Here is a 22,387-nt window from a genome sequence, read left to right on the forward strand (position 1 = left end):
AGGGCCAGGACTCTCGTCTTCGGGTTCTTGGGGGAGGTTGCTAATTCCGGGTCCGATAGCAGGCACCACACCCGTAGTTGGTACGCTGCATTTCTCGGCTTTAAAAACCCCCGCCATGCGTCGCCAGGTGTTTCATCAGATTCGAGGTGTTACCTCCTTTGCACAGTATCACCTTAAAGCACTTGTTGCAGGCTGCTGAGTTTGCATTTTTTGCTGTGAAGTACAGCCAGACTTTGACCACTTCGCCTTGGGCATTTTTAATCTGTAGCGCTGCTTTAAAAGAACGTACGTACCTGGGCCCGCCTACTATTCTTGGAAACGTAAAACGATTGGCTAGAATCTAAAGTGTATCACATCTCAGGAAAAAAAGTACCAAAATAAAGCACCAAAATGTTTGCTGCTTTTCGGTCTGGTTACTACCGTTTATGTCAGAACCGGTGCCAGATTCCGGTACCCATCCCTATTAATGAGTAAATCATATAAGCCTTATATGATTCACTATATGAAGTAGGCCACATCTTATGCAAGTCTTTTAGAAGTTTTTACTATTTATTTTCCATATGGGCATGATGAGCTTAGAAAAGGTTAGGTGATTCTTATTTAATTCTATGAAATTTGGTAAAACTGTTGAATCAATCAATGACAGTAATGCAGTATTCCCATTGTGCATCTCAAAATCATAGCCTGCAAGCTTTGGCCACATCATTTTCCTTGCTAAAAGCATTTCTATGATAAATAATACAATGTGCCTTCATACAAACTTTGTGTGTAGAACTGTGCTTTATTAGAAGCTCTCCGCAGACTTAGGTCAGCCTGACATACTAGACTGGCATACGAGCTGCGGCCCTAAAGTGATTTTCTAGCATATTAAATTTACCCTTAACAAAGTTGCTGTTATGGCTGATATATTCGGTTGTATTTGGTTCAATAATAGAATACCTATCACAGTCTAAAATGGTATTATTATTATTATTATTATTATTCTTTTAATACATCAGAAAAAACTCAACTCAAGCAGTGCAGTAAATGTCTCTTTCTTTCAGTTTTTAGGGAAGACTTTTGTTGTCATTCCTTTGTGTTGGGGTAGTGTGCAGCATGGAAATACTGTTCCTTCTGATCAGTGATATAATTGTGCCCAGACTCAGGCGAATCCTAGAGGTTTTGTTCAAAACAAATAAAGAGCCGTGTGAGCCTTTCTTTGCAAAATTCAGTTAATACCAACAGGAATTAATCTTAACCCCTCAGTAATCCAAGCTCTTGATGAAAAATAAATTACAGCCTGAAACAGAACCAACATACAATGTCTCTGAGTCCAACATGACTTGGCCATGTGGTGACGCACCAGTTCAGGAGACTGAGTCGGCCACAAAAGCTCGGTTCAGGATGTGGCCAGCATCGCCTGTGGAATGGCTCAGGAGGCTGGCCATATGGCCAGTGGAGTTATGGGAGGAGACAAAGAACTTCTCGAGGTTTGCCCCGTTGCCAGCGGCAGAGACTGAGGAGAGGCAGAGACCCTCTGGCAGCTTGGGTTGGAGGCCAGGGTTGGTGGTAACGGGCCTTCGACTCCAACATCAGTAGAGTCCTAATTCATTTAGAAATTTTAACAAATCTCTGGAACTCCTCCCATAACTCATCACCTAGCGCTATTGCAATGCCTGCTGGGTCCAGTGTGGTTGCATTGTTTTGTCATGGTTATGGAAAATCTGGACCCAAAAAAGCAGAAAACAGGACAGGATTTAAGAAACAAAAAACATACCTTTATTTAGGTGAGGCAGCAAATCCAGATGACTGAGGAAAGTGGGGTTCAAAAATAATCCAAAGCAGGTAATACACAAGGAAAATGCTTATGCAGACAAACAGTACAATGCATCAAAAAACTAAGGAGAACCGAGGGTTTAAATACACATGAGGTAATCAGGCACACAGCTGGTGAAAACAAGGTGCAGGTGAACAAAATGAATTAACTACCATGAGGGGAAACAAAACTGAATATAATGCACATGAGATGAGAGATTATCAAAATAAAACAGGAAGCCTAACCACTGAGATGGATCTTGACAGACCAAAGTAAAGACAAAGACAACAACTAACTAAACATGGGAAACATAACAGAAACAGCGACTAGGCATGGAGAACATAAGAATAACCAAGAAAGAAAACTATGGATGCAAAATCAAAATGAAAACACAACCTAAGAAAAGATCATATTCAACTCAAAACCACAACAAAGTCAAACAGAAAACATCAAACAGAAGAGCGAGTCTACACTGGATGTAAAAACCAAAGGATCGTGACAGAAATAACTATAATCGTTGTTTTAAACTTTACATTTAATGATGAAATGAATAGTTGCCAACAAATATTCCCCTTAAAGCAATACCAAAGAGATTAACTAAAGAGACCTTGATGGTAAAATCCCGACTGTTTTGAAAGAAGAAAACGCATAGTAAAGCCAAATAGTAGAGAATTTGAAAGGGGACCTCTTTCCTTGGAAATCCCAGGTTAGCTGTGGATTGCTGGATTGATTGGTACAGTAAAAAGTACAACTTGTTGGATAGCTAGAGGGATATAAATTTTAGTAATAGTTTTATTTATTGACCTCATATAGCCAGACCTTTATTTAACAGATCTTAATAAGGAATCCAAATAACCTATTAACAATTATCAACCTAAGAATAATTGGTTAAATGATATCATGACTTGCTGGCTTCAAAAACCATTGATATGGTCACCTGGTATATAAAGTAGGACAGATCAATTCAGGGTAGACAGAACCAATATTTTTCTCATCTGATTCTCTTGACGTAACTGAGGGTTACCATTTAAATTCAATAATCAACAGCATTATCAATAGCAATTTGCCATTTTTAAATATTTTCTTCAGTTACTTCTTAAGGTGACAAAGTCTTATACACTGGGTACAAGCCAATTCTTAAACTGTTAAATGGTCTGTAGCAGTAATACCTCTGGTTCAGGCACATCCTCTGCAATTCTGCTGGTTGAGCTGAGCACAGAGCACATCATGCAGGCCAAGACTGTAGAATGATAAGGTCCCATCAAAGCCCGTGTGATTTTGATTCAGCTGATTTAGTTGAACTTTGGAGCAATGCATGAAAAACGTGGTATAACTCAGTAATATTAAACACGTTGTTTAATATTTTATAACCAGGATTCCTATATCTCTGAATTTTGCATTACCGTGTGTCTTTGCTTCTGCAACTACTGTAATGTTTGCACTTTCATTTTTGACTCATTTATTACTTTGCCAAACTCAGAATATTAAAGAGATTAACTAATATGCCTCTGCATTTTGACACTTACGTGTGGTTGTTGTTAGTGATGTGTTGCTGTTAGAAGATTTTATTGTTTGTTAACATTTTCATCTCACTGTCAGAAATACAGTGATGCTGAATGGGTTAGAGCTGAGGTTTGGAGTTTATATTGCACGCAGGAATGATTGATTTATCACTTATTGGTTTGGTACTTTCTCTGCTCTCTGTGCCATTTATAGCTTAGGCTCTGCAAGTGTTTGAACCTGCCACAATATCCATACACATTTGCACACTGGAGAAGTTGGTTGCATAGCACTGCATATACTGTTAACTAGCCAATATTTGAGTTTTAATTAACAGTTGGCAGATGTTTACAATTTTTGAGATATTTTTTTTGTTTAGACAGCAGAAGTTTATGCCTAAGAGGCAGATTTCCACTGTATACAGTATGTATTGCTTATATATGCGGTTGCTTATCAGAGCACAGAAATCAGCAGAGTGGATTGTTTTTCCACATCTTTCCCACAGGCATCAGAACCTTTGAACTCTTGCATTTATGACTAAAGACAGAACTCCTGCTGCTGTTGGTGTAGCAGTTACATACTTCCTTGCTTCATTTTTCCTAGAATAATAAATAATGCACATTCACGTGTTGACACAACATTATGTTGCTGAAAAATGGATGTCGACTTTATGTGTAAGAAATTCTGCTTAGTTTTGTTTACTTTAACTACCACAGGCTCTTAGGGTGAACAGTAATATATAACTGTGAAAAGCCACCATACCTATGTGAATTGCATATTATATTAAAAGACCTGGCTTTTACCTCAGGCGTGACACCAGAAGTTTCTGAAAAATTGATGTCAGCAAAATAAAGGCTTTCTGTGAGAGCATTTGCCTATTATTCTCTAGTTTTATTTACTGGTAACTACCACTGACTGTTAAGATGACCTTTCGAAGAAAAGTCTCAAAAGTAATTCTGAAGCTATTACTATACTTAAATTACTGCACAAAATCTTGAGCCAACCCTTTATATTTTGTTGAGAAAATGGGGAGGTGGGTGCAATTATGTAATGAAAGGTAGAAACCTATATGGAGATACAATACATAAGGCAAAACTGGGTTTATACAATACAATGGCCATCTGTACACACATAGCCTGAACTCTATCAGGCAAGCTTTCCTGTAGTTTCTTTTGAGTAGCCTTCAGGAATAGTTCTCCAGGCTTCTTGAATTGCATTCAAAGCTCTTCTTTGGATGTTGGCTTTCTTTTGTTCCATTCTCACTGAAGATGATCCCACACTACTTCAGAAATGTTTAGGTCCAGGCTTTTGGGATGTCAGTCCACACCTAATCTTCCTCTGTTGTGTTTTTCTGTTCAGGTATGCGTTTACTACATTGGCTGAGTGTTTGGGATCAAAGTCGTCATTGCTTTCCAGATGGTATTGCATGGTGGATTCAAATCCGATGGTATTTTTCTGTGTTCAATTTTGACAAGATCTCCAACACCACTGAAATGCAGCTTTCAAACCATAACAGAGCTTCCACCATGTGTGACAGATAACTGTAGACATTCAGTGTTGTCCGTCCCTTCTAACCTCTGTATTTGTTGATGGTGGTGTGAATTCAAAACTTTACATTAGTATTTACAAATCCAAAAGGCCTGATGCCACCAAATTTTAGTCCAGTTCTTGTGTAACTTGGCACACCTTTTCTCCCTGGTTCACTCCCTTCCTGACATGGCTTCCTGACAGCCACGTTTCCACTGAGACTCTTTCTGATGAGGCATCTCTGAGATCTTGTGTTTCAGGTCATTGCTGGATTTTTTTAAAGGACATGACTTTGAAATACTATTTTGTTCTTTTACTGCAGAAAGTTTTTTAGGCTACTTCTTGTGTCCTCCACTTGTCCAGTTTCCTCACATGTTTTAGGAAAACTGCACACCATGAAGAGATTTGTCAAGTTTTCATCTAATAGCTGTTTTGGACTTCACCTTGTAGGTGCAAAAATACTATTTTATGTCAAACTGTGCTATGTTTTCCTTGATTTCACTAAGACAGTGGGAACAAATTATGTGGGGGGGGGGGGTTGTGATAGGCTGCTAGTAACAAAGTGTCTAAAGATACAATTTACATTTTTTATACCTTTTCTCATCAGCTCTTATATATATGCAATATATATGTAAGTTTGGCTTCTTGGGAGCAAAGTAGAAAAGTAGAAAGAAATCAGGTTTGGTTTAAGATTCTTGTACAGTACTGTATGTGAATTGGCATTTTCTTATTCTTATGATATTGGACATCCAATGTATGTCTCTGTGATGAAACAGGTCCTTATATTTAATGTTATATGTTCTTATTATATGTTACATCTCAGTCTCCTAATTCCGCTTAAGTGCAGTATGTGATATGTTTAAACATGGCGTGAAGTTAACCTTCTTCCCTTTTTTTACTCTTGTCTCTGCAGAAGTGTTTAAAATTCAATGTGGATGCTCCAATCTGGCTGTCCAAGCAGCGAATCCTGTGTACTCTCAACCAGAGCCTGAAGGATGTATTAAACTATGGCCTATTCCAGCCGGCATACAACGGCAGGGCTGGCAAGTTTCTGGATGAGGAGAGACGGCTAAGGGAATACCCCTTCCCATCTATTGCTCCTGTACCTTACCTTGAGGTAGGTGTGGATCGTGTGCATTTATAAGGCTTCCACTGATGTATGATAGGAAGAGAGAAAGAAGCTGTATATGCAACAGCACCATACATAATCGTGTATACATCTTCAAAAAGATTTTTGACTCTGTGAAAAATCAATTCACATTAGAAATGCTTTTATATTCCTCCTATATTTTATTGTATTTTATATATTGTCCTAATAATTATCTTTGCATGATTTAAGTAAAGCACTTCGTGAATACTAAACACACGATCAAAATGAGTATTATTAGGAAAAGCTGAACAACAGATGTTGATACTGGCAAACAAGCTGGCCAATCAGTGCCTCCTGCACCACTTAATGAAACAACTCTGTCCATATCCTGTTTTAATTTGGAAATTTTACAACAATGGTTGTTTTATTTATTTTGTATGTCACAGAAAAAGCTGGTTGTCGCTGCTTCAGCTGATTTCAACAAGAATACATACTACTGTAGTTATGGAAGTAGGGCTGTCGAAATATGAAATATATAGAGCTTAACGTTTTTTATTGGAGGTATAAGAAATATGTTTGGGAAACTGAACATGCTTAACGCTGGCTCTGCAGTCTAGTGGCCTCTCTAGCTCTGTTCTAGCTAATAACTGCCAGAGAGGCCATCATAATGCTGCATGAACAGTTTGTTTAATTCCTTTCTGGGGCACAACATTTGGATAACTGAAACCTGAGCTTATTAAGACACTTCATGTTTGATTAGAGTAACCTAATCATTCCAGTCTGCAGTAACTTCACAGCAGCTGAATCTTGCTACTCGCACAACAGTGAGAGGTGCTTGCTTCGCATAATAGGGGCCAACACTGCACACCAGTGTCACTATGCCTGCGCACAGTGCTGATTCATTCATATACAGCACATAGTTTTTGTTTAATTTACCTTTGTTTTAGTGCACTGTTGTTTTGATGTTATATAAATACTGATGCGTTATATTTTATAGGTTTTATCCTAGCATACTGTAGACATCTGTTTTTTAAAGCATATTGATGAATGTGTTTTTAGTCATAGTCCCTTTAACCTAATAATAAATACAGCATCTTGCACCTGTGGTTTTTCGGGGAGGGGTCCTTGTTCCCATGGCAGCGTGATTCAGTTTATAGGCCAGTGTAATAGTTTCTCTTATCATTTTTCTCACCATGTCATTTGTCAGTCATATTACAACTCATTGTTGTTCAAAAGTCGTATGTCTATATGTGTGTTTATGCTTCACATGCAGGCTGATGCGACATTTGGATGCATGTGTCTGCATCATTTTAAGTGTGATGTATGCTTTTTCTGATGTGCCAGTCAAACCCGATGGCAATAATGCTGTAGTCAGTGACAGTTTATTGTCTGCTGCAGCTGTCATCTCTCAAAGATAATTGCAGTGCTTGTCCATCAAGCTTTTTGATCTGAGAGAATTAGAGACTGTTTAACAGACAAGGGTGTAAAGATGACGGCTAGGTTTTCTTTTTTTTTTTTTCCTGACTGCCTTTGTTTTCAGTGATTTTGTGACATGTCAAGAGCTTGAAATAAAGCGAAATAAAGATCTACCAAAGAGTAAATTCTTCCCTGAAACATTAAGAATTTTTTGTCTCGTTACTTTGTTATAAAACTTTGTTATGAAATTAGCTATGTTAGTTTTCTAGAGTCTTGACTGCAAATCAAGCTTGAGACTGTGTAATGTCTCAGCTTAAGGATGAATAATCCTCATTTAAAGTTAATTACGTTGATTTTGGAGTTCTACTAGACTATGTCTACACATTTTATTGTTTCCACTTTCTACTACCCTCTCTCTAAAATTCTCAGTTTTAGCTCATATACTTCTACAGAAGTCACAGCTTATCACAAAAAAACAACAACACAATTTTCTGCAATGGCATTACCAGTTAGGTTCCTTTACCAAACCCCTTAACATTCATTCTACACAGCATTTAGGATGTTACACAATTTAAGAGGCAAAATGATGCAAGAGCTGACAGGGTGGGTAAGTTGTCAGTGCCATTTGTCCATTTGTTTGTCTAGTCTGTACTGTATCTAATTCTATCTGGATTTGTGGTTGTACTTCCTAAAACTTACAATTTAGCTCAATAGGCGTGGATTGATCAGCTTGTGTGTGCACAAGTGTCTGCTGCTACTTTGCCAGAACACTATGTATTGACCTGCAGTTATTCCCTTAGGCATGTTGGGTGTAGAGAAGATTGACAGGTTCGGATTAGCGGCTGAAAATCCTGTGCTCTGCTGTGGATTTACTCTGTTGGTGAATGCCACACATCGCTGGAGAAGCAGACATGCACACACGTACACACACAAGCACAAAGAGACCTGAAATACATGGAGTCCTGGGCAGTGAAAGTCGCAAAGTTTTAAAGCTATTACAGGCTGTCAGTGTTCAGTGAAACCTTTCTACAAAACAAGCAGTTTGCATCAGACCTAATGAATGATCTGGCTTTTGACAAATTCCGGTAAAGCTGCTGACCAAAGTTGGATGGTAGAGGCAGAAAGCTTGATGAATTAGTTTGCAGTAGTGAAAGCTCAAGTCATCATGCTACCTGAACTCACCACTGCCACATCTCTAACCTATTGTCTGATTACTAGACCACTTGTGCCTTGGATCTGTCTTCTTTATGATAAAAAAACAAAACAAAGAAGCTTTGTTATAATATTAGGAAACGTGCTGAAATAGTTGAAATAGTTGTGCTCACATCCTCATCTGCTGCTGGAACATTTTCTGGTTAAGCACCTTCGTGCATTCGTCATTTCTTTTATAAATAGCTGGTTGTACTCTATATATGCCAAGCCATGTAATTAGCACACTTTCTCCAACGTATACATTTTTTTCTTTTAAAAAGCTATATTTTGTCTCATATTTGTTAAGCTACAAGGATCCCGACCAAATTGCTGACCACTTTCTTGCTCTGCTTCTGAAAAAGTCATCTTCTGTGGGATTCTCATTTTATATGCCTGGTCTTAATTTATTATCTTGTCATGGAGGATTGTGAGGAGTTGTCAGGTGTGATTTTAGTTGTCTTTATCGCCTTTTCTGTGTACAGCTATACTTATTTATCTGCTATACTTAAGTCAAGTAGTTACTTTTTGACTTTTATTTTGTCAGATTTTCTACTTTTTATTACATAATGTATTGATTGGTTGCCTTCAGAGTTCAAGTTCAACTTTTGTTATGCTTTTCTTTTCTAATCTGATTTTCTAGCTGTAGAAAATATTTTATCTAAAAATGGTGAAAATGTCTTTTTTGTGCTTTTCCTATACATGAGGTGTTTAGCTGATATTGGAAGACTTTTTTTTTTTTAAAGCTATTTATGTTTCATATTCAAGCTCCAAGTCACAGTTTTTGGGTTTTCAAGCAAGATGTAATATATGACAAACATGACATGAGTGCTGGAAAGAGATGACAGCAAGCTGCAGATAGAAATTTCATTTCATAATGACTTTGAAAGTTTTTAAATAAGTCCAAATATGTTTGTTTCTGCTCTCACTTTCTATTTCATAGGACCAACTAATAGAAAATAATTTATTTTACACAAGCTAGGCTAAGCAGATGATGCTGCATGACAATTTTAGTTAATAACTTTAATTTTTTTTGCAAAACAGAGATAAGAGCCTCTTATATTTGTTCTTCTTTTTCAGTTCCGCTATAAAAGACGTGTCTACACTCAGACCTACCTGGATGAAAAGCAGTTGTCCAAGCTCCACACTAAGGTAAGCCCAAACAGTCGTGCGGTTTTCAATTCCACAAGCTTTTTGTTTGTGCAACCTTTTGAACGCAGTGATACAGGTACAGTAATACAGTAATTAAAACACTGACTGGATAGCATAGTGGCACAGTGGGCCACTACAAGAAAAAATTGTGTCCTTTTTTATGTTTAGATGGTGAAAGTAATGATGGAAGCAATGAGTGTTGTCTATGAAACTGGTCTACATATGTTGGATTGAAATCTTGCTGAAGCGAAGCAAAGCCAAGGATCCAAAATCATGTTGAGACCATTCAGTAATGCCCACATGCTTGTTCCGTGTTCTGTTTTTTCAGATTTTCCTTGTACACACATGTCTGTACAGACTAGAGATGTCACAAGAACCAATATTTAGCTGTCCAAAGCCATATTTTCTGAAAATATGGCTATTATACTGAAAGTGCCAAAGGTATGATTGTGGTTCCATAGTCTTGTGGTTTACACATTTGCCTAACACATAAAGTCCCTGGTTGGACACAAATCCCTTCGGGGATGTGTCAGGAAGGGCATCCGGTGAAAAAAAATCTGTCAAATCAAATATGCGGAGCTATCTGCTGTGTCGACCCTCTGTGAATAAGGGAGCGGCTGAAAGAAGCTTTTACTAAAAGTACCAAAGGAAGCATATTATATCATCATGGGAAATAGTGAGTGAACATGCAATTAATATAACATGTGAAAACACACTAAGAGTATATATATTTTTCATTTCAGACTGATTCATGCTGCTGAAATGAAACAGAACAAAGTTACAGAGGCTTTAGTCAAGACGTAGCTATGCATTTTGCAGTTTGGCATATTTTGGAACCATCTGTGAAAGTTGATATTTCTTAGGTATTAAATAGCAGAAATTAGGCTTCCTTTTTAAAGTGTTTTTTGTAACATAAATAAAAGCTCAAATTAAAAAGTGGACAACAACGCTGTATACAATGGTAGACTGGCATGTAATGCATTTATGCATAAACAAATGAATAAGACAGAAAAAATGCTCTCGGGAAAATATTTTCAAGCCACACTGGGAGATTGAGTTGCTCAGGAAATGTGGTTTTATCGCATTGGATTGAAGTTTTGGAGGCAAGACAGCAAAGGACAACTAGAATTTGGGTTAATTTTCTCAACATGAAATGTATTATCTTTTGCTGATAGTTTAGTAAATTTTGGCGTGATAAAACTTGCAATTTTACTGGGGCCCTTTCATTTTGAGAGGTTTATATGAAATACCTCCATTTTAGTTATTTATTCCTGGTGGATATTGAAAATAGTCATTTCATGGTCTTGGTACTTACTGCCTAATTTCCAGTGTAGTCGCATTTCTCTGGCAAACATCGCTGTCAATCTGATTTTAGAGTTGTTTCGTTTTTTCTTTCCCTTTTTATGTTTTCCCACCAGCAGGCTGATCAGGGTGCTAAAAGTGTTTTTAAAGGTAAAATTCAAAATAATTTCCAGCTGGATTTACTGATTCTCCATTAAAATGATAGAACGTAAATGTTTCACATCACTAAGACAACAAAGCACTTTAGAAATTGCTTACTTGGTACTGTCAGCCAAGTATTTGCATCTGAGAGGCTCTGGTTGAGTTTTATTGTGTAATTTTTTATGAGATGGTTGAAAAGAGGGCCAAAGTAAGAGTGCTGCTCTTTATGTTTGTTGGTTCATTCATGTGTAATTGAAGTACTCTCTTTAGGCCATGTCAAGCACTAACATGCTTGCATAAGGACAGAGTGTGCTCATACACAAAGAAGCATGGTAGATGTCACATAAACATAAACTAGATCTTTTGTGTGTTACTGTGGCACAATAAAATATTCAGGGAAAAAATAGGGCCACATTCACTAGTATGATTCATCCCGAGCTTTTCCCAAACTTGTATAATTGCTTTTTTGTCAAAATACAACTGAAATTTCTTTTGTAAAATGCATGATTTCCTATTCAACTAGGAAACAGAACAGGAAACAACATGATTTGCAATCCTGAACTAATTTTGTTCACTTAGTATAATTTTTTGTCAGAAACAATATGTTCTTAATGCATGGATAAGTGCAAGGTAAATCAAATTTCAAATCTTTTGTGATTGAAATGCAACTTTTAATTCATATATTGAAAAATATGTGTAAGGGCATGTTGCTAACCGGATGTGAACAGACTGCAGAAGAGAAGGCAGGTTTGGTAAACTAAGCTTGGTGGATCAGCAGGCTCACAGACACAGTATAAAGTGGCAAACAGAACCAAAAGGCTAGTGTTGGCAGACATTTGTGAGGCCCAGGCAGGTGGTCTCAAATACAGAAAAGAAGAGCAGGATAAATATTGTCTTCTGGGCAGCCTAGATAATCTGGCAAAGCATGCATATTTGCTGGGCACTATTAATATTATTCATGAAATAATGGGAACCAGGTGTGCACACAGGTGACTGATGATATAATTGGTTGCAGCAGGAATTTAGTGAGTACAACTGTGGCCTGTTCTGTGAAGCTGGATTTGGGTTTTTCAGGTAACTTTAAGGTTGTCCATGGGTTTTCAGTACTAAGGAAGTGGTTCCCTCCATACCCAGCTGCATCTCCATGCTTCAAGTTATGTTCAAGATTGGAAATCAAAAGGCATGAAAATATCAACCACTGATCAATCAGATGTCCATTCCTGTAAGATCCCTAGGACTAAGGTCTAAAGTTTTTAAGTGGTGTCTAAAGTTTTCCCCTGTGAGTATTAAATTATATAGATTGAACTTCATCCATTAACTTTTGCTTTGCTGCTTTTGTAACCAGTTTCTGCTTCACCCCGCTGCAACAGCTCGGCCCAAACAGACACCTCGACTCTGCGTTGTGTTGTGTTTTTAAGAAGACAAGGAGTCTCTGATCGATCGTTGCCAGTTTATTTCCTGAATGCAAACAACGGTGTTGTATCAGTGCAAAGGGCTCGCCACACACCACTCCGCACAGCACACTACATCCCGCACAGAACATCCCATTAGCTTTCCCCTTTAGCATACAGTTTCACACATTAATAAACAAATGAAAAGTACATAAAACTGATGTTGCACATGTGTCCACTAAGCACTTATTACACTCGGTGTCCATCATACATGGTTTATGTGTCTGTACTATTTAGCTACATTGTGTGCGGTAAATACAACTCACCTCTCGTATGGCTACGGCAGACTGGCAGCGATTACTGCAGCCAGCCTCACCTAACCAGCCACACCGAGAGGCGGGGCGCTGTTTCCCCATTACACTGACATTTGTGGCAAGTGGAATAATACCACTGTTACACTTTCTCCTTTGTTGGCTGCAAGCATGCAAAAATACTTTTTTGTGCTGTAAACCTGCAGAGCTAGCTAGAATGGGAAACCCTGGGTTTACTTATTGTGCTGATAACCACCTTTATGTGATGACTTAGCCTGCTTCATTATGTCGGGTTACCTGAAGCCAGATAACAAAAACAGACATCCTGAGTATCTTAAACAGGCTTCGTAGTACAAGGCTGAGGTGGACAGGTGCAGGTGGCAGGTGTGGTATAGCAGGAGATGACAGTAAATAGTTACTTGTGAAGTCCAGGCTTTCTGTTTGTGTGTGTGTGTGTGTGTGTGTGTGTGTGTGTGTGTGTGTGTGTGTGTGTGTGTGTGTGTGTGTAGATTGGAGTGGAGCAGACTAGAGAGAGACGTGAATGCATTTGCATCAGACCCCATCAGATGGCAGGAGATTTGCACTGGAGAGAACGCCAGAACTTCAAACTGTGTTTGTGTACTTTTGTCTGCTACAGAGGGATGTAGAGCTGCTGCAGGGAAGAAATTCTGGAAAAACTGTTTTCATCATTTTCTTCTTTTCACCCTTATTTTATTTTTATTTATTTATTTATTTTAAAAAAGCTTCAATTTTAACTAAACTCCATGAGAAAATGGTATGTTTGTTATTTGGCATGTGCTTTTCTTGCAGGCAGACATTATTGAAAAATACTGCTTCACATTACAGTTTAATGAAAAAAGAAAAACATAACATTAGATCATGGAGTGCACTGCTGTTACCCCTAATGTGTGGCTAATGTTCTTAGATATGCTCTTTTTTTTTTCTTTTTTTTTACAATTAATCGACTAAGACTTGTGAGAACAGTTTAATAGCTGATTATACAGAGCTTTGTGTAATCCCATGAGAAAATTTAATTGTATTGCTAATCCTCACAATCATAGAAACTAACCCAACTGCCTAGTAACAGTTGGTGGTTTAAAGCTATTGATTAAAAATCTGTTGTGTTTTCCTTTTTTTTAAATGTTATTAATAGGGTAGTCAAAGTTATACACATTGTGTTACTGAGTGCTTGTGTGTACTACTTGAATATTTAATGTTCTAGGACGTTAAGCAAGTGTCCCATTTTGTTTCAGGGATACATTTCATATGAAAGATTCTCTAGTGGTGAAAATGTTCAACACTCTAAAAAAAATCACAAAAAAGAAAACAAAAAACATAGAGGGCAAAATGTTGCCTCATGGCAGTGGTTCCCAAACTTCTTTTTGCTAGGCCCCCCTTTGTTTTACAAGAAAATGTTTGCCCCCCCCCCGCGTGCACGCACAAACACATCCTCCAACCACACACACCCATATTTTGCTCCACTGCGATTTATTTCACACCTCAAACATTTAGTAAACAATTAAGCAAATACAAGTAAACTGCAATAAATGACAGGTAGTAATGAAAATAAACTACTAACTTTTACGCTACGTCCGCACCTACACGGGTATTTTTGAAAACGCAGCTGTTTCGTCCACACGTAAACGGCGTTTCGAATCACCGAAAACTGAGATTTTTTTAAAACTCCTTTTTTTCGTTTACGTGTGGACGAGGAATACAGAGTTTGTCACGCAACTTCAAAGGTATGTGCCTTTTTTCACGTCACGCTGTGCGCCACGTTATTGCTTACATGAGATGAATTGCAGAATAGCAGATAGAGACAAAATATTGTTACTGTTAATCTCACTATCTGCAGGTTTTACACGCTTACATATACACACGCAGTTACTGTCCCTCTATTGACAAAGGCAAAGGCATCATGGTGTGATTATTTTACATGTAGTTGGTTTTTTTTCCTCTTTAAAAATATTCAACATTGCTATCAATACATTTTTCAAAAAATGCCTCTCTGTGCAAAATGAGTTCAAAAACATAAACAAGTGTGGGATACTGTTTGTCCGTGATTTGAACAGCCCAGCGCTGCTCCCGACACAGGAAAAACTAATTCTGCAGGGGAGACCTACCTCGGCACTTGTGCAGGTGAAGCCAAAGGGAAGATATGCTTCACCATATTTTCTAGTCTTTGGCTTAGAATGAAGTTGGTTTGGAAACATACTCAGCTATGTTTCATCTCCTGCTTTGCGTTTGTGTGGGAGCCAAGCAGTGTCCAAGCATTTTGTCCTCCCCCCCTCCCCCCTTTCATACCGCGCCCCCCCTGCAATGGCTCTGCGCCCCCCCAGGGGGCGGGCCCCACACTTTGGGAAGGCCTGCCTTATGGGATAGATCCTCAGGTTTGGAGCATTCATTGCTAAGTTTTGAATTTTACATATAAATGTTGAAAAATTGCAGAGTAAGCATGTGTGGGACAAAAACGTCACTGAACTTGGTTGCGTTTGCATAGAGAAACTTTGAGTTAATTGATCATGATTTTTGGCTTTGATTACTATCATCTGTACATTCACGGGGTTGTGAGGGTCCTCTGCTGCGCTGTTGAAAAGTGTCAAACTACAACAAAACACAAAATGGTGAATGAGATGAAGATGCAGAAAAGCAGTGACAAGTATGAGTCGTGCACTCAATTATTTCTCTTGTTAAGGCAGTCTGGTGTGAAGTGCTGTATTCTGCTTCTGTGTTACACTGCTGTGCCAAAGTGTGAGTGAGTGGTGCTCAACTGACAAACTCAGCGAGGATCAATTTCTGCACGATTGCAATTTAGAGAGTCATTTCATGCAATAAATCACCTATAAAGACACAATTTGTTATGTGCAGCTCTATGTAACACTGGCTTACAGAGTATAAAGCTCAAAGTGTGAATGGGCCGTGAAGGCTATGCTATATTTCACAAGTAAGTATTTAGTGACAGCTGTTTTATTGGAGAAAATAAGTGTGGTTATTTTGCCGCATAAGCTGCAGAAGCTTAAAAGATTCTTTTTTTCCACTAGTGGATTTAAACTTACAGTTATCTCCCTAGATATTCACAGTGGCACAATTTTTGTACATTTTTGGACCCGGTATAGACAGCTCCAATGAAAAGCAAACAAATGCAGGTTTCACACAAGGAATGAGCTCCAGATCTTTTATTTTTGTCATGGAATAATGAGGGAACAGACAACACGTGGCACATGAGCCTCTGAAAATGGGGGAGAATGTATAAAAATGGGTGTAAATCCTAAACAGGTAATGCACAACTTGTGTGTACATTTTCTTTTTTTAATCCTTGAGTTAAACCTGAGAGGATAATCTTAAATTACAGCTTTACTGTTTGATCTGTGGTTTACACAGGCAAAACTGTGTCACTGTCCACATATTTACTTAAATATTGATCAATGCCATATCTGTCACTGTGTACTGGCATTTATGTCAGTGTGTTTAAAGAATTTTATATTGAATATTAAAAGGTTGTCACTGCCAGTCGCTGGTGTAATTGTCCACAGTAGAGCTCTTAATCTATAACAAGGTCAAGTTAGATTTCAGCTTGCTCTGTTTTCTCTATTTCTCAGAAGAATGGCAAACGTTGGCATTTACTTAATCCCAATTGTCATTATCATTTTTGAATTATATAAGCTTTTTGAGGTCAGAATATGTGTTTGCATCAGTGAGCATGAGCTTTAAGCAAAAAACAAAACAAAAAAACTTTTATTTTATTCCTTTTTTTAAATAGCAGATTTTCTTTTATGACATAATGACTTAAGGGGTAAGAGGTGGAATCCTGCTCTGGATGAGTCTTGCAGCCTTGGCTGGTACTAGGGTATTCATTCTGCAGCAAGCAGGGGTCAAGCATTACCCTAGTTTGCTTGCATGGAGTTCATTAGCCACAGGGTAAACTATAAAATTGGGTCATAGTTGATAGGATTTTCCCTTTCATTTTCTCCCTTTGCCCAACCAGACCTCACCCTGCAACTGTCCTGGTTAAGCTTGGTGGCTTCATGTAAAATTTATACCATATTCTTTTTGTAATAAAGAGTGCATGTGTGTGGGCGTTGGGTGTAGGCGGTCGGCCACGTAATAGACCGACGCGCTGAATGGGTGGCTTTCTTACAGAGTAAAAAAGGCCTTCCAGTGATAGAAAAACTTTATTATCTTTCAAGTAACTTAGTCACATAGACCAAGTGTTTGTTTGATACTTTAAACTTGATTTGTACTTGAAAAACCTCTGTCTACAGTATTTTACAGCATCAAATACATACTGTATGTGCATGTATATAAGCCCTTTTCCATAAAAGTTTTGTTTTGTAAAATGTGAATAAAAAAGAATGATTGCAAAGTGATTTGCTTATCATCTAAACCTGGGTCGTGGCCCTGAGTACAGCATGTCTGTGTGGATTTGCAGGGAGTTGTCTGTTTTCTGTGTATGAAGTTTCACTTACTTGTAAAATAAATGCTAAGAAAGGTTATTATTAACATCCTGCATTGGACTGAATGGAAAATGATTCGTCTTATACTTGAGAGTAAATAGTAGCAGTAAGCTGCAGGGCAGTGCAAAACGCATTTAGTAATGCACTATTTGTTAATGTGGTCATGATGCCAAAGAACACAAAGTGGAGCAAGAGAATATCTTATGCGCTATTGTTATATTTGCATTGTTCATTGGCACCCAATATCAAAGTGTAAAATGTGCTCGGAGTTTGGGTAGAAATCTGTGTTCTTATGTGCAGTTATTCACAAGCTAAGCCATTATGCCACATTGTTGTTAATGTGCAAGTGTAGACAAGCATAATACACAAAAGGCTCCATCATATAATCTATAGTAATTCTAATCCCCCAGCACTGCGGCTCTGTATTTGTGCTAGCACTTCTTTGTATTTATGAATGAGAATTCCTGCATTATTTTCAATTTAAAATAAAACTACACAGTGAATGCAGCCCATCGTGGGTGTGATATTGTTATGAGTTTCCACAAAGCCTTTGTTGAGTGCCTAAACTAGCCTAGCATGCTTCTGTTTTTGCAAACACAGCCAATATGATACACGTATCTGCATGGCACAGGATGAAAGTATATTTCCAGTTGGGAAGCCCTCACATGGAAAAGCGCCCCTAATGGATAAGCCCCTACCAGGAGAGAAATGTAGCTCTTTGAAGACAGTAAAGACAAATCGGGTTCGAACAAGAATACTCTCGGTTCATTCGAGCTCATCCACATGCCCCAAACAAATACAGACATGGAACCTGGGATTTAAAAAATATCTTCCCAGTGAAGGGCACGCCCGCTAAAATTGATGTCACTGATTCTAATGCGAAATGCTCTTGATGTGTTTAACCATACAGTGTGTGCATGCATGCATACTGTATGTGTCGAAGCATGTTTAGTGTAACTATAGACAGTTTGTGTTTTCAGAAACACGTTAGTCAGTTGGCATAAATTCCTCGACTATAACGAATAAGATTTTCAGCAGGTTGCTATATTAATGCAGACTGAACCAGCACCTGCTGTATATTTAAGAACACACTTCTTTTTTTTCTTTACACATTTCTGTTTGCATTTGATATCCATACCTTCCCTCAGCATGGTACCCTCTCTCACTCTCTCTTTTTCTCTTTTGGTTTTCCCTCCCCCTATCACACACTTTCTCTCCTCCCTCTGTGTTCCCTCCCTCTTCTCTTGCTCTCTCTCTCCCCCTCCCTCCGCACTTTCCCTCTGTTCTCTCCAGCATCCTGCAAAATAACCCCTTACCACCTCTCCGTCTGTCTGTGTATGCACAGGAGTTTGTGTGTTGGTCCAGGTTCGGGTGAGTGTTTGTTTCACTGACCAGGTGAGTCTGCATGTGCTAGACGAGACGAAAGGTACTGAAGGAGAAGGAGTGAGAACAAGAAGAGAGTAGACAACAAGGAGGAGGGTGGGGGGCTGGATATGGCCATGTGGAGGATGTTTTGGCATTCAAACTGTAGCTGACCTACGGGACTGCGCGTGTGGTGGAGAGTGTGTCCATGTGTGTGTGTGAGATGGGATCCATTCTGACCAGAAGACAAAGACAATCAGCTGAAAAAAAGGAAAGAAAAGCTAAAGAAGCCAGGAAGGCCAGGCTCAATAGTAAGGTACCCCAGTTGCTTTCATCATCTCTTTAATTTAATTTTGCCATTACCTCTGTTGTAAAGACATCCTTTTTTACCCTCTGTTTCTGAATTTTTGTTTTTCAACTTTCTGTCTCCAGTTATTCACAAACACTTCCTTACCGTTCCCAGACTACCTGTCTATGCACTGGCTTTCATTCCGTTGTTATGCTCTGCTGCATGTTGGCTGTGTCAGGAGCTGGTGCAGTCTTGTCTGAAACCCTGACAGAATGCTAATGTTTTTCTTTGCACTGGTTGAGTTACTCACTGTGGGCTCGGAACAGTATTTGTATGTTTTCGCATATGTGTGTATGTACCTGATATGTTGGAGGATATGTGGATGCTCGTGTCTAGCTGTGCGTTTTTCCTTCAGACCTGAGCAAGCTAAACACACACTCTGTGTGTGTTTGTGTGACAGCTATTCCTGTATGCCTGTGGGTATGTGCACATGTAAGTGTATGGGTGTATAAAAATGTGTTTACGCATGCACATGTCAATGTGTGAATGCAAGGAGCAGCCAGAGCTTCTCCCCAGGACAGAATTTGCCTTGTGGTCTTCTATGGCGTTTTTTTTGTGCCACTATTCTGAGCGCACGTAGAAAAAACATTTGAGCGCAAGTAAAAAAGTTTGCAGGTGCAAGTGTTGCATTTTGAGGAGAAATTTATTTTGAGCGAAGAAAAGCTGAATTTGAGTGAACAAAATTCATTGCTGCGTGCAAAAAATGTATTTCAGTGTTTGCTATTATCCACACACACACAATAGCAGCCCCTCTCGCTCAGTTTTTGTATTTTGTATGTGTTGCTCGCGCTCTCAACATTTCTGCCTGTGCGCGTTCAACTCTTTGTGTACACCGTTATATTTGTGCCACAAAACCAGCCAATCACAGACTTAGATGCAAAAATATCTGATTGGCTCTTCTGGTCTACAATCAGCTCGAAATGATGAAATGCAATATCCCAGAATCCATTTAGTCCAAAACTCAAACGAGGCAGTGGCGGAGGAACACAGAGTGGCGGAGTTTGAAATATTACTCTTTCTGGGTCACAAAATAAACTTTTAAGATATTTTCATGCGAGAATGGTGCTGTGTAAACTTCAAATACCTGCTCGATTCATCAAGACATCACATATTTCCATAAGTGCTCTAACGTTTTCGGAGATGCCTGTTACCCACCAGCTGACCGCATAGCTGGACTGGTCATTGGGCATACTTATGGAAATATGTGATGTCTTGATGAATCGAGCAGGTATTTGAAGTTTACACAGCACCATTCTCGCATGAAAATATCTTAAAAGTTTATTTTGTGACCCAGAAAGAGTAATATTTCAAACTCCGCCACTCTGTGTTCCTCCGCCACTGCCTCGTTTGAGTTTTGGACTAAATGGATTCTGGGATATTGCATTTCATCATTTCGAGCTGATTGTAGACCAGAAGAGCCAATCAGATATTTTTGCATCCAAGTCTGTGATTGGCTGGTTTTGTGGCACAAATATAACGGTGTACAGAAAGAGTTGAACGCGCACAGGCAGAAATGTTGAGAGCGCGAGCAACACATTGCGAGCGAGCGCAAATACAAAAACTGAGCGAGAGGGGCTGCTATTGTGTGTGTGTGTGGATAATACCAAACACTGAAATACATTTTTTGCACGCAGCAATGAATTTTGTTCACTCAAATTCAGCTTTTCTTCACTCAAAATAAATTTCTCCTCAAAATGCAACACTTGCACCTGCAAACTTTTTTACTTGCGCTTAAATTTTTTTTACGTGCGCTCAGAATAGCGGCACAAAAATAACGCCATAGTCTTCAGCGTTTGCTGTCATAATGCTCTGATTGTGTCACAATGCTGTCTCAGCCAGCTATTGATGCTCAGTGATGGAGATTTACTCACTCTGTGTGTGTGTGAGAGAGAAAAAGCTGTTGGAAATATTACAATAGTTCAGGCACAGGGTAATCTGGTAAAGCGAAGTAACCACCACGAGTATATTCTGTGAACCTTCTCTGAGAGTCTCGGAGCTGTCGGTCTCAGTCAGCGAGAGTTCACCAGGTGGCAGCTTTTAACAGGATGCCCTGTGGACAGCCTGACTTGAAGTACTCCCCAGGTGGACAGCCTGACCAACCCACTTTCATACAAATGTGTTTTTCATCTTCATATTAGGCGTATTACTCTGTATTAATGGAATGTATGGGCTATAAAAACTCATCAATTAGAGCTCAAGATTATATCTGTTGTATCTTCCGTCTTTGTAATGTACCATCATAATTTTTACTTTATCTGAGATGTATGTTTGTAAGGGAGTATATGGATGGGATTTTACTTTCTTGGGAGTAAAACCTGCAGCGACACCGTGTTCAAGTTGTTGCCCCTCTGGGGTTGGAGGAGAAATGTGTATTTGGTGTCCTCATATTGGGCAGGCACACAAACATCCTCACAGAACCTCCTGCTCACCATGTGATGGTGAAATATACGTCACTCACCCAGTCAGACCCATAATGGAAACTATAACACTGGTGAAAAAGAGAGAGAGAGACTGATTACACAGATTTGAAAAAGGAATTGATTCTGTTTAGTTCAGTATGCTCTGAAACCAGGCCATGTAGAAATCATAGCCTCAAGCTCTGTAAAATACACCTCGCTAATCTGTATGTGGGTGTCTGTTTATAGGTACTGATGATACTAATTCATTAGACTCTATTGTTGTAATTCAGATAAATTTGCACATTTGCACACCCACAAAAACACAACACAAAAACTCTACTTTAACCTTTGTCTTGATGCATTCTCAATCATCCAGGAAAGTAAATCTCCAAAAGTTGATTCTGTTCATCTGGACGTAGCGTTTTGTGGGAGAAACGTTTCGTCACTCATCCAAGTGACTTCTTCAGTCTCAGCTGACTGCAGGTTTCCCCAAATCGTATTAACAGTACATTTGCATAATGACTGAAACCAGCCCACTGAAGGGATGATTCAGAATTGAGGAGGGGGCTATAGATCAGTGGTCTTTGATCAGTGGGTTTTGGTCAGTGGTTGTTGATCAAAGGTCATGAGAATTTGCATAATTAAGATTAAGGAACTGACCTCCCAGCCCATTGTCCCTTCAGTGGGCTGGTTTCAGTCACACAAAACGCTACGTCCAGATGAACAGAATCAACTTTTGGAGATCTACTTTAACCTGTTGAAGTATTAAGTTGGCAGGTAGGTGGAAATCTGTTCCCACTGTACAGATTTGTTCTATTGTGTTCAGATTGTCTACTCAGATTGTTCACTCAACACACTTCCGGTTGAGTGAACGCTGGCGCGACTGGCTGCCGCTACTCACGTTAGCGCCACTCACCACTATCGCTAACGTTAACGCTACTGGACTCTGGACTTTTGGACTTCTGTCCTACTCCTGTTTCTAAGGCCCACCGGTGTCCCTGCCCGGCTGT

At 39.0% G+C, this 22,387-nt stretch overlaps 1 protein-coding gene across 9 annotated transcripts in view; it reads left to right on the forward strand.

Annotated features, from left to right (window-relative positions):
* shank3a (SH3 and multiple ankyrin repeat domains 3a) overlaps window positions 1–22,387 on the forward strand; it is a 164,907-nt gene that overhangs the window by 27,717 nt on the left and 114,803 nt on the right. For all 9 annotated transcript variants that reach the window (XR_001290534.1, XR_001290535.1, XM_005745983.2 and 6 more), the window contains exons 2-3: window positions 5,736–5,939; window positions 9,597–9,668. Coding sequence is in view for 7 of the 9 variants with exons in the window: in XM_005745983.2 (XP_005746040.1) it covers window positions 5,736–5,939; window positions 9,597–9,668 (276 nt within the window). In the remaining 2 variants the exon portion in view is untranslated. The remainder of the gene's footprint in view (window positions 1–5,735; window positions 5,940–9,596; window positions 9,669–22,387) is intronic.

This window comes from Pundamilia nyererei, unplaced genomic scaffold, assembly GCF_000239375.1.
Source record: "Pundamilia nyererei isolate P.nyererei 1_Seehausen unplaced genomic scaffold, PunNye1.0 scaffold00170, whole genome shotgun sequence".
NCBI classification, from domain to species: Eukaryota; Metazoa; Chordata; class Actinopteri; order Cichliformes; family Cichlidae; genus Pundamilia; species Pundamilia nyererei.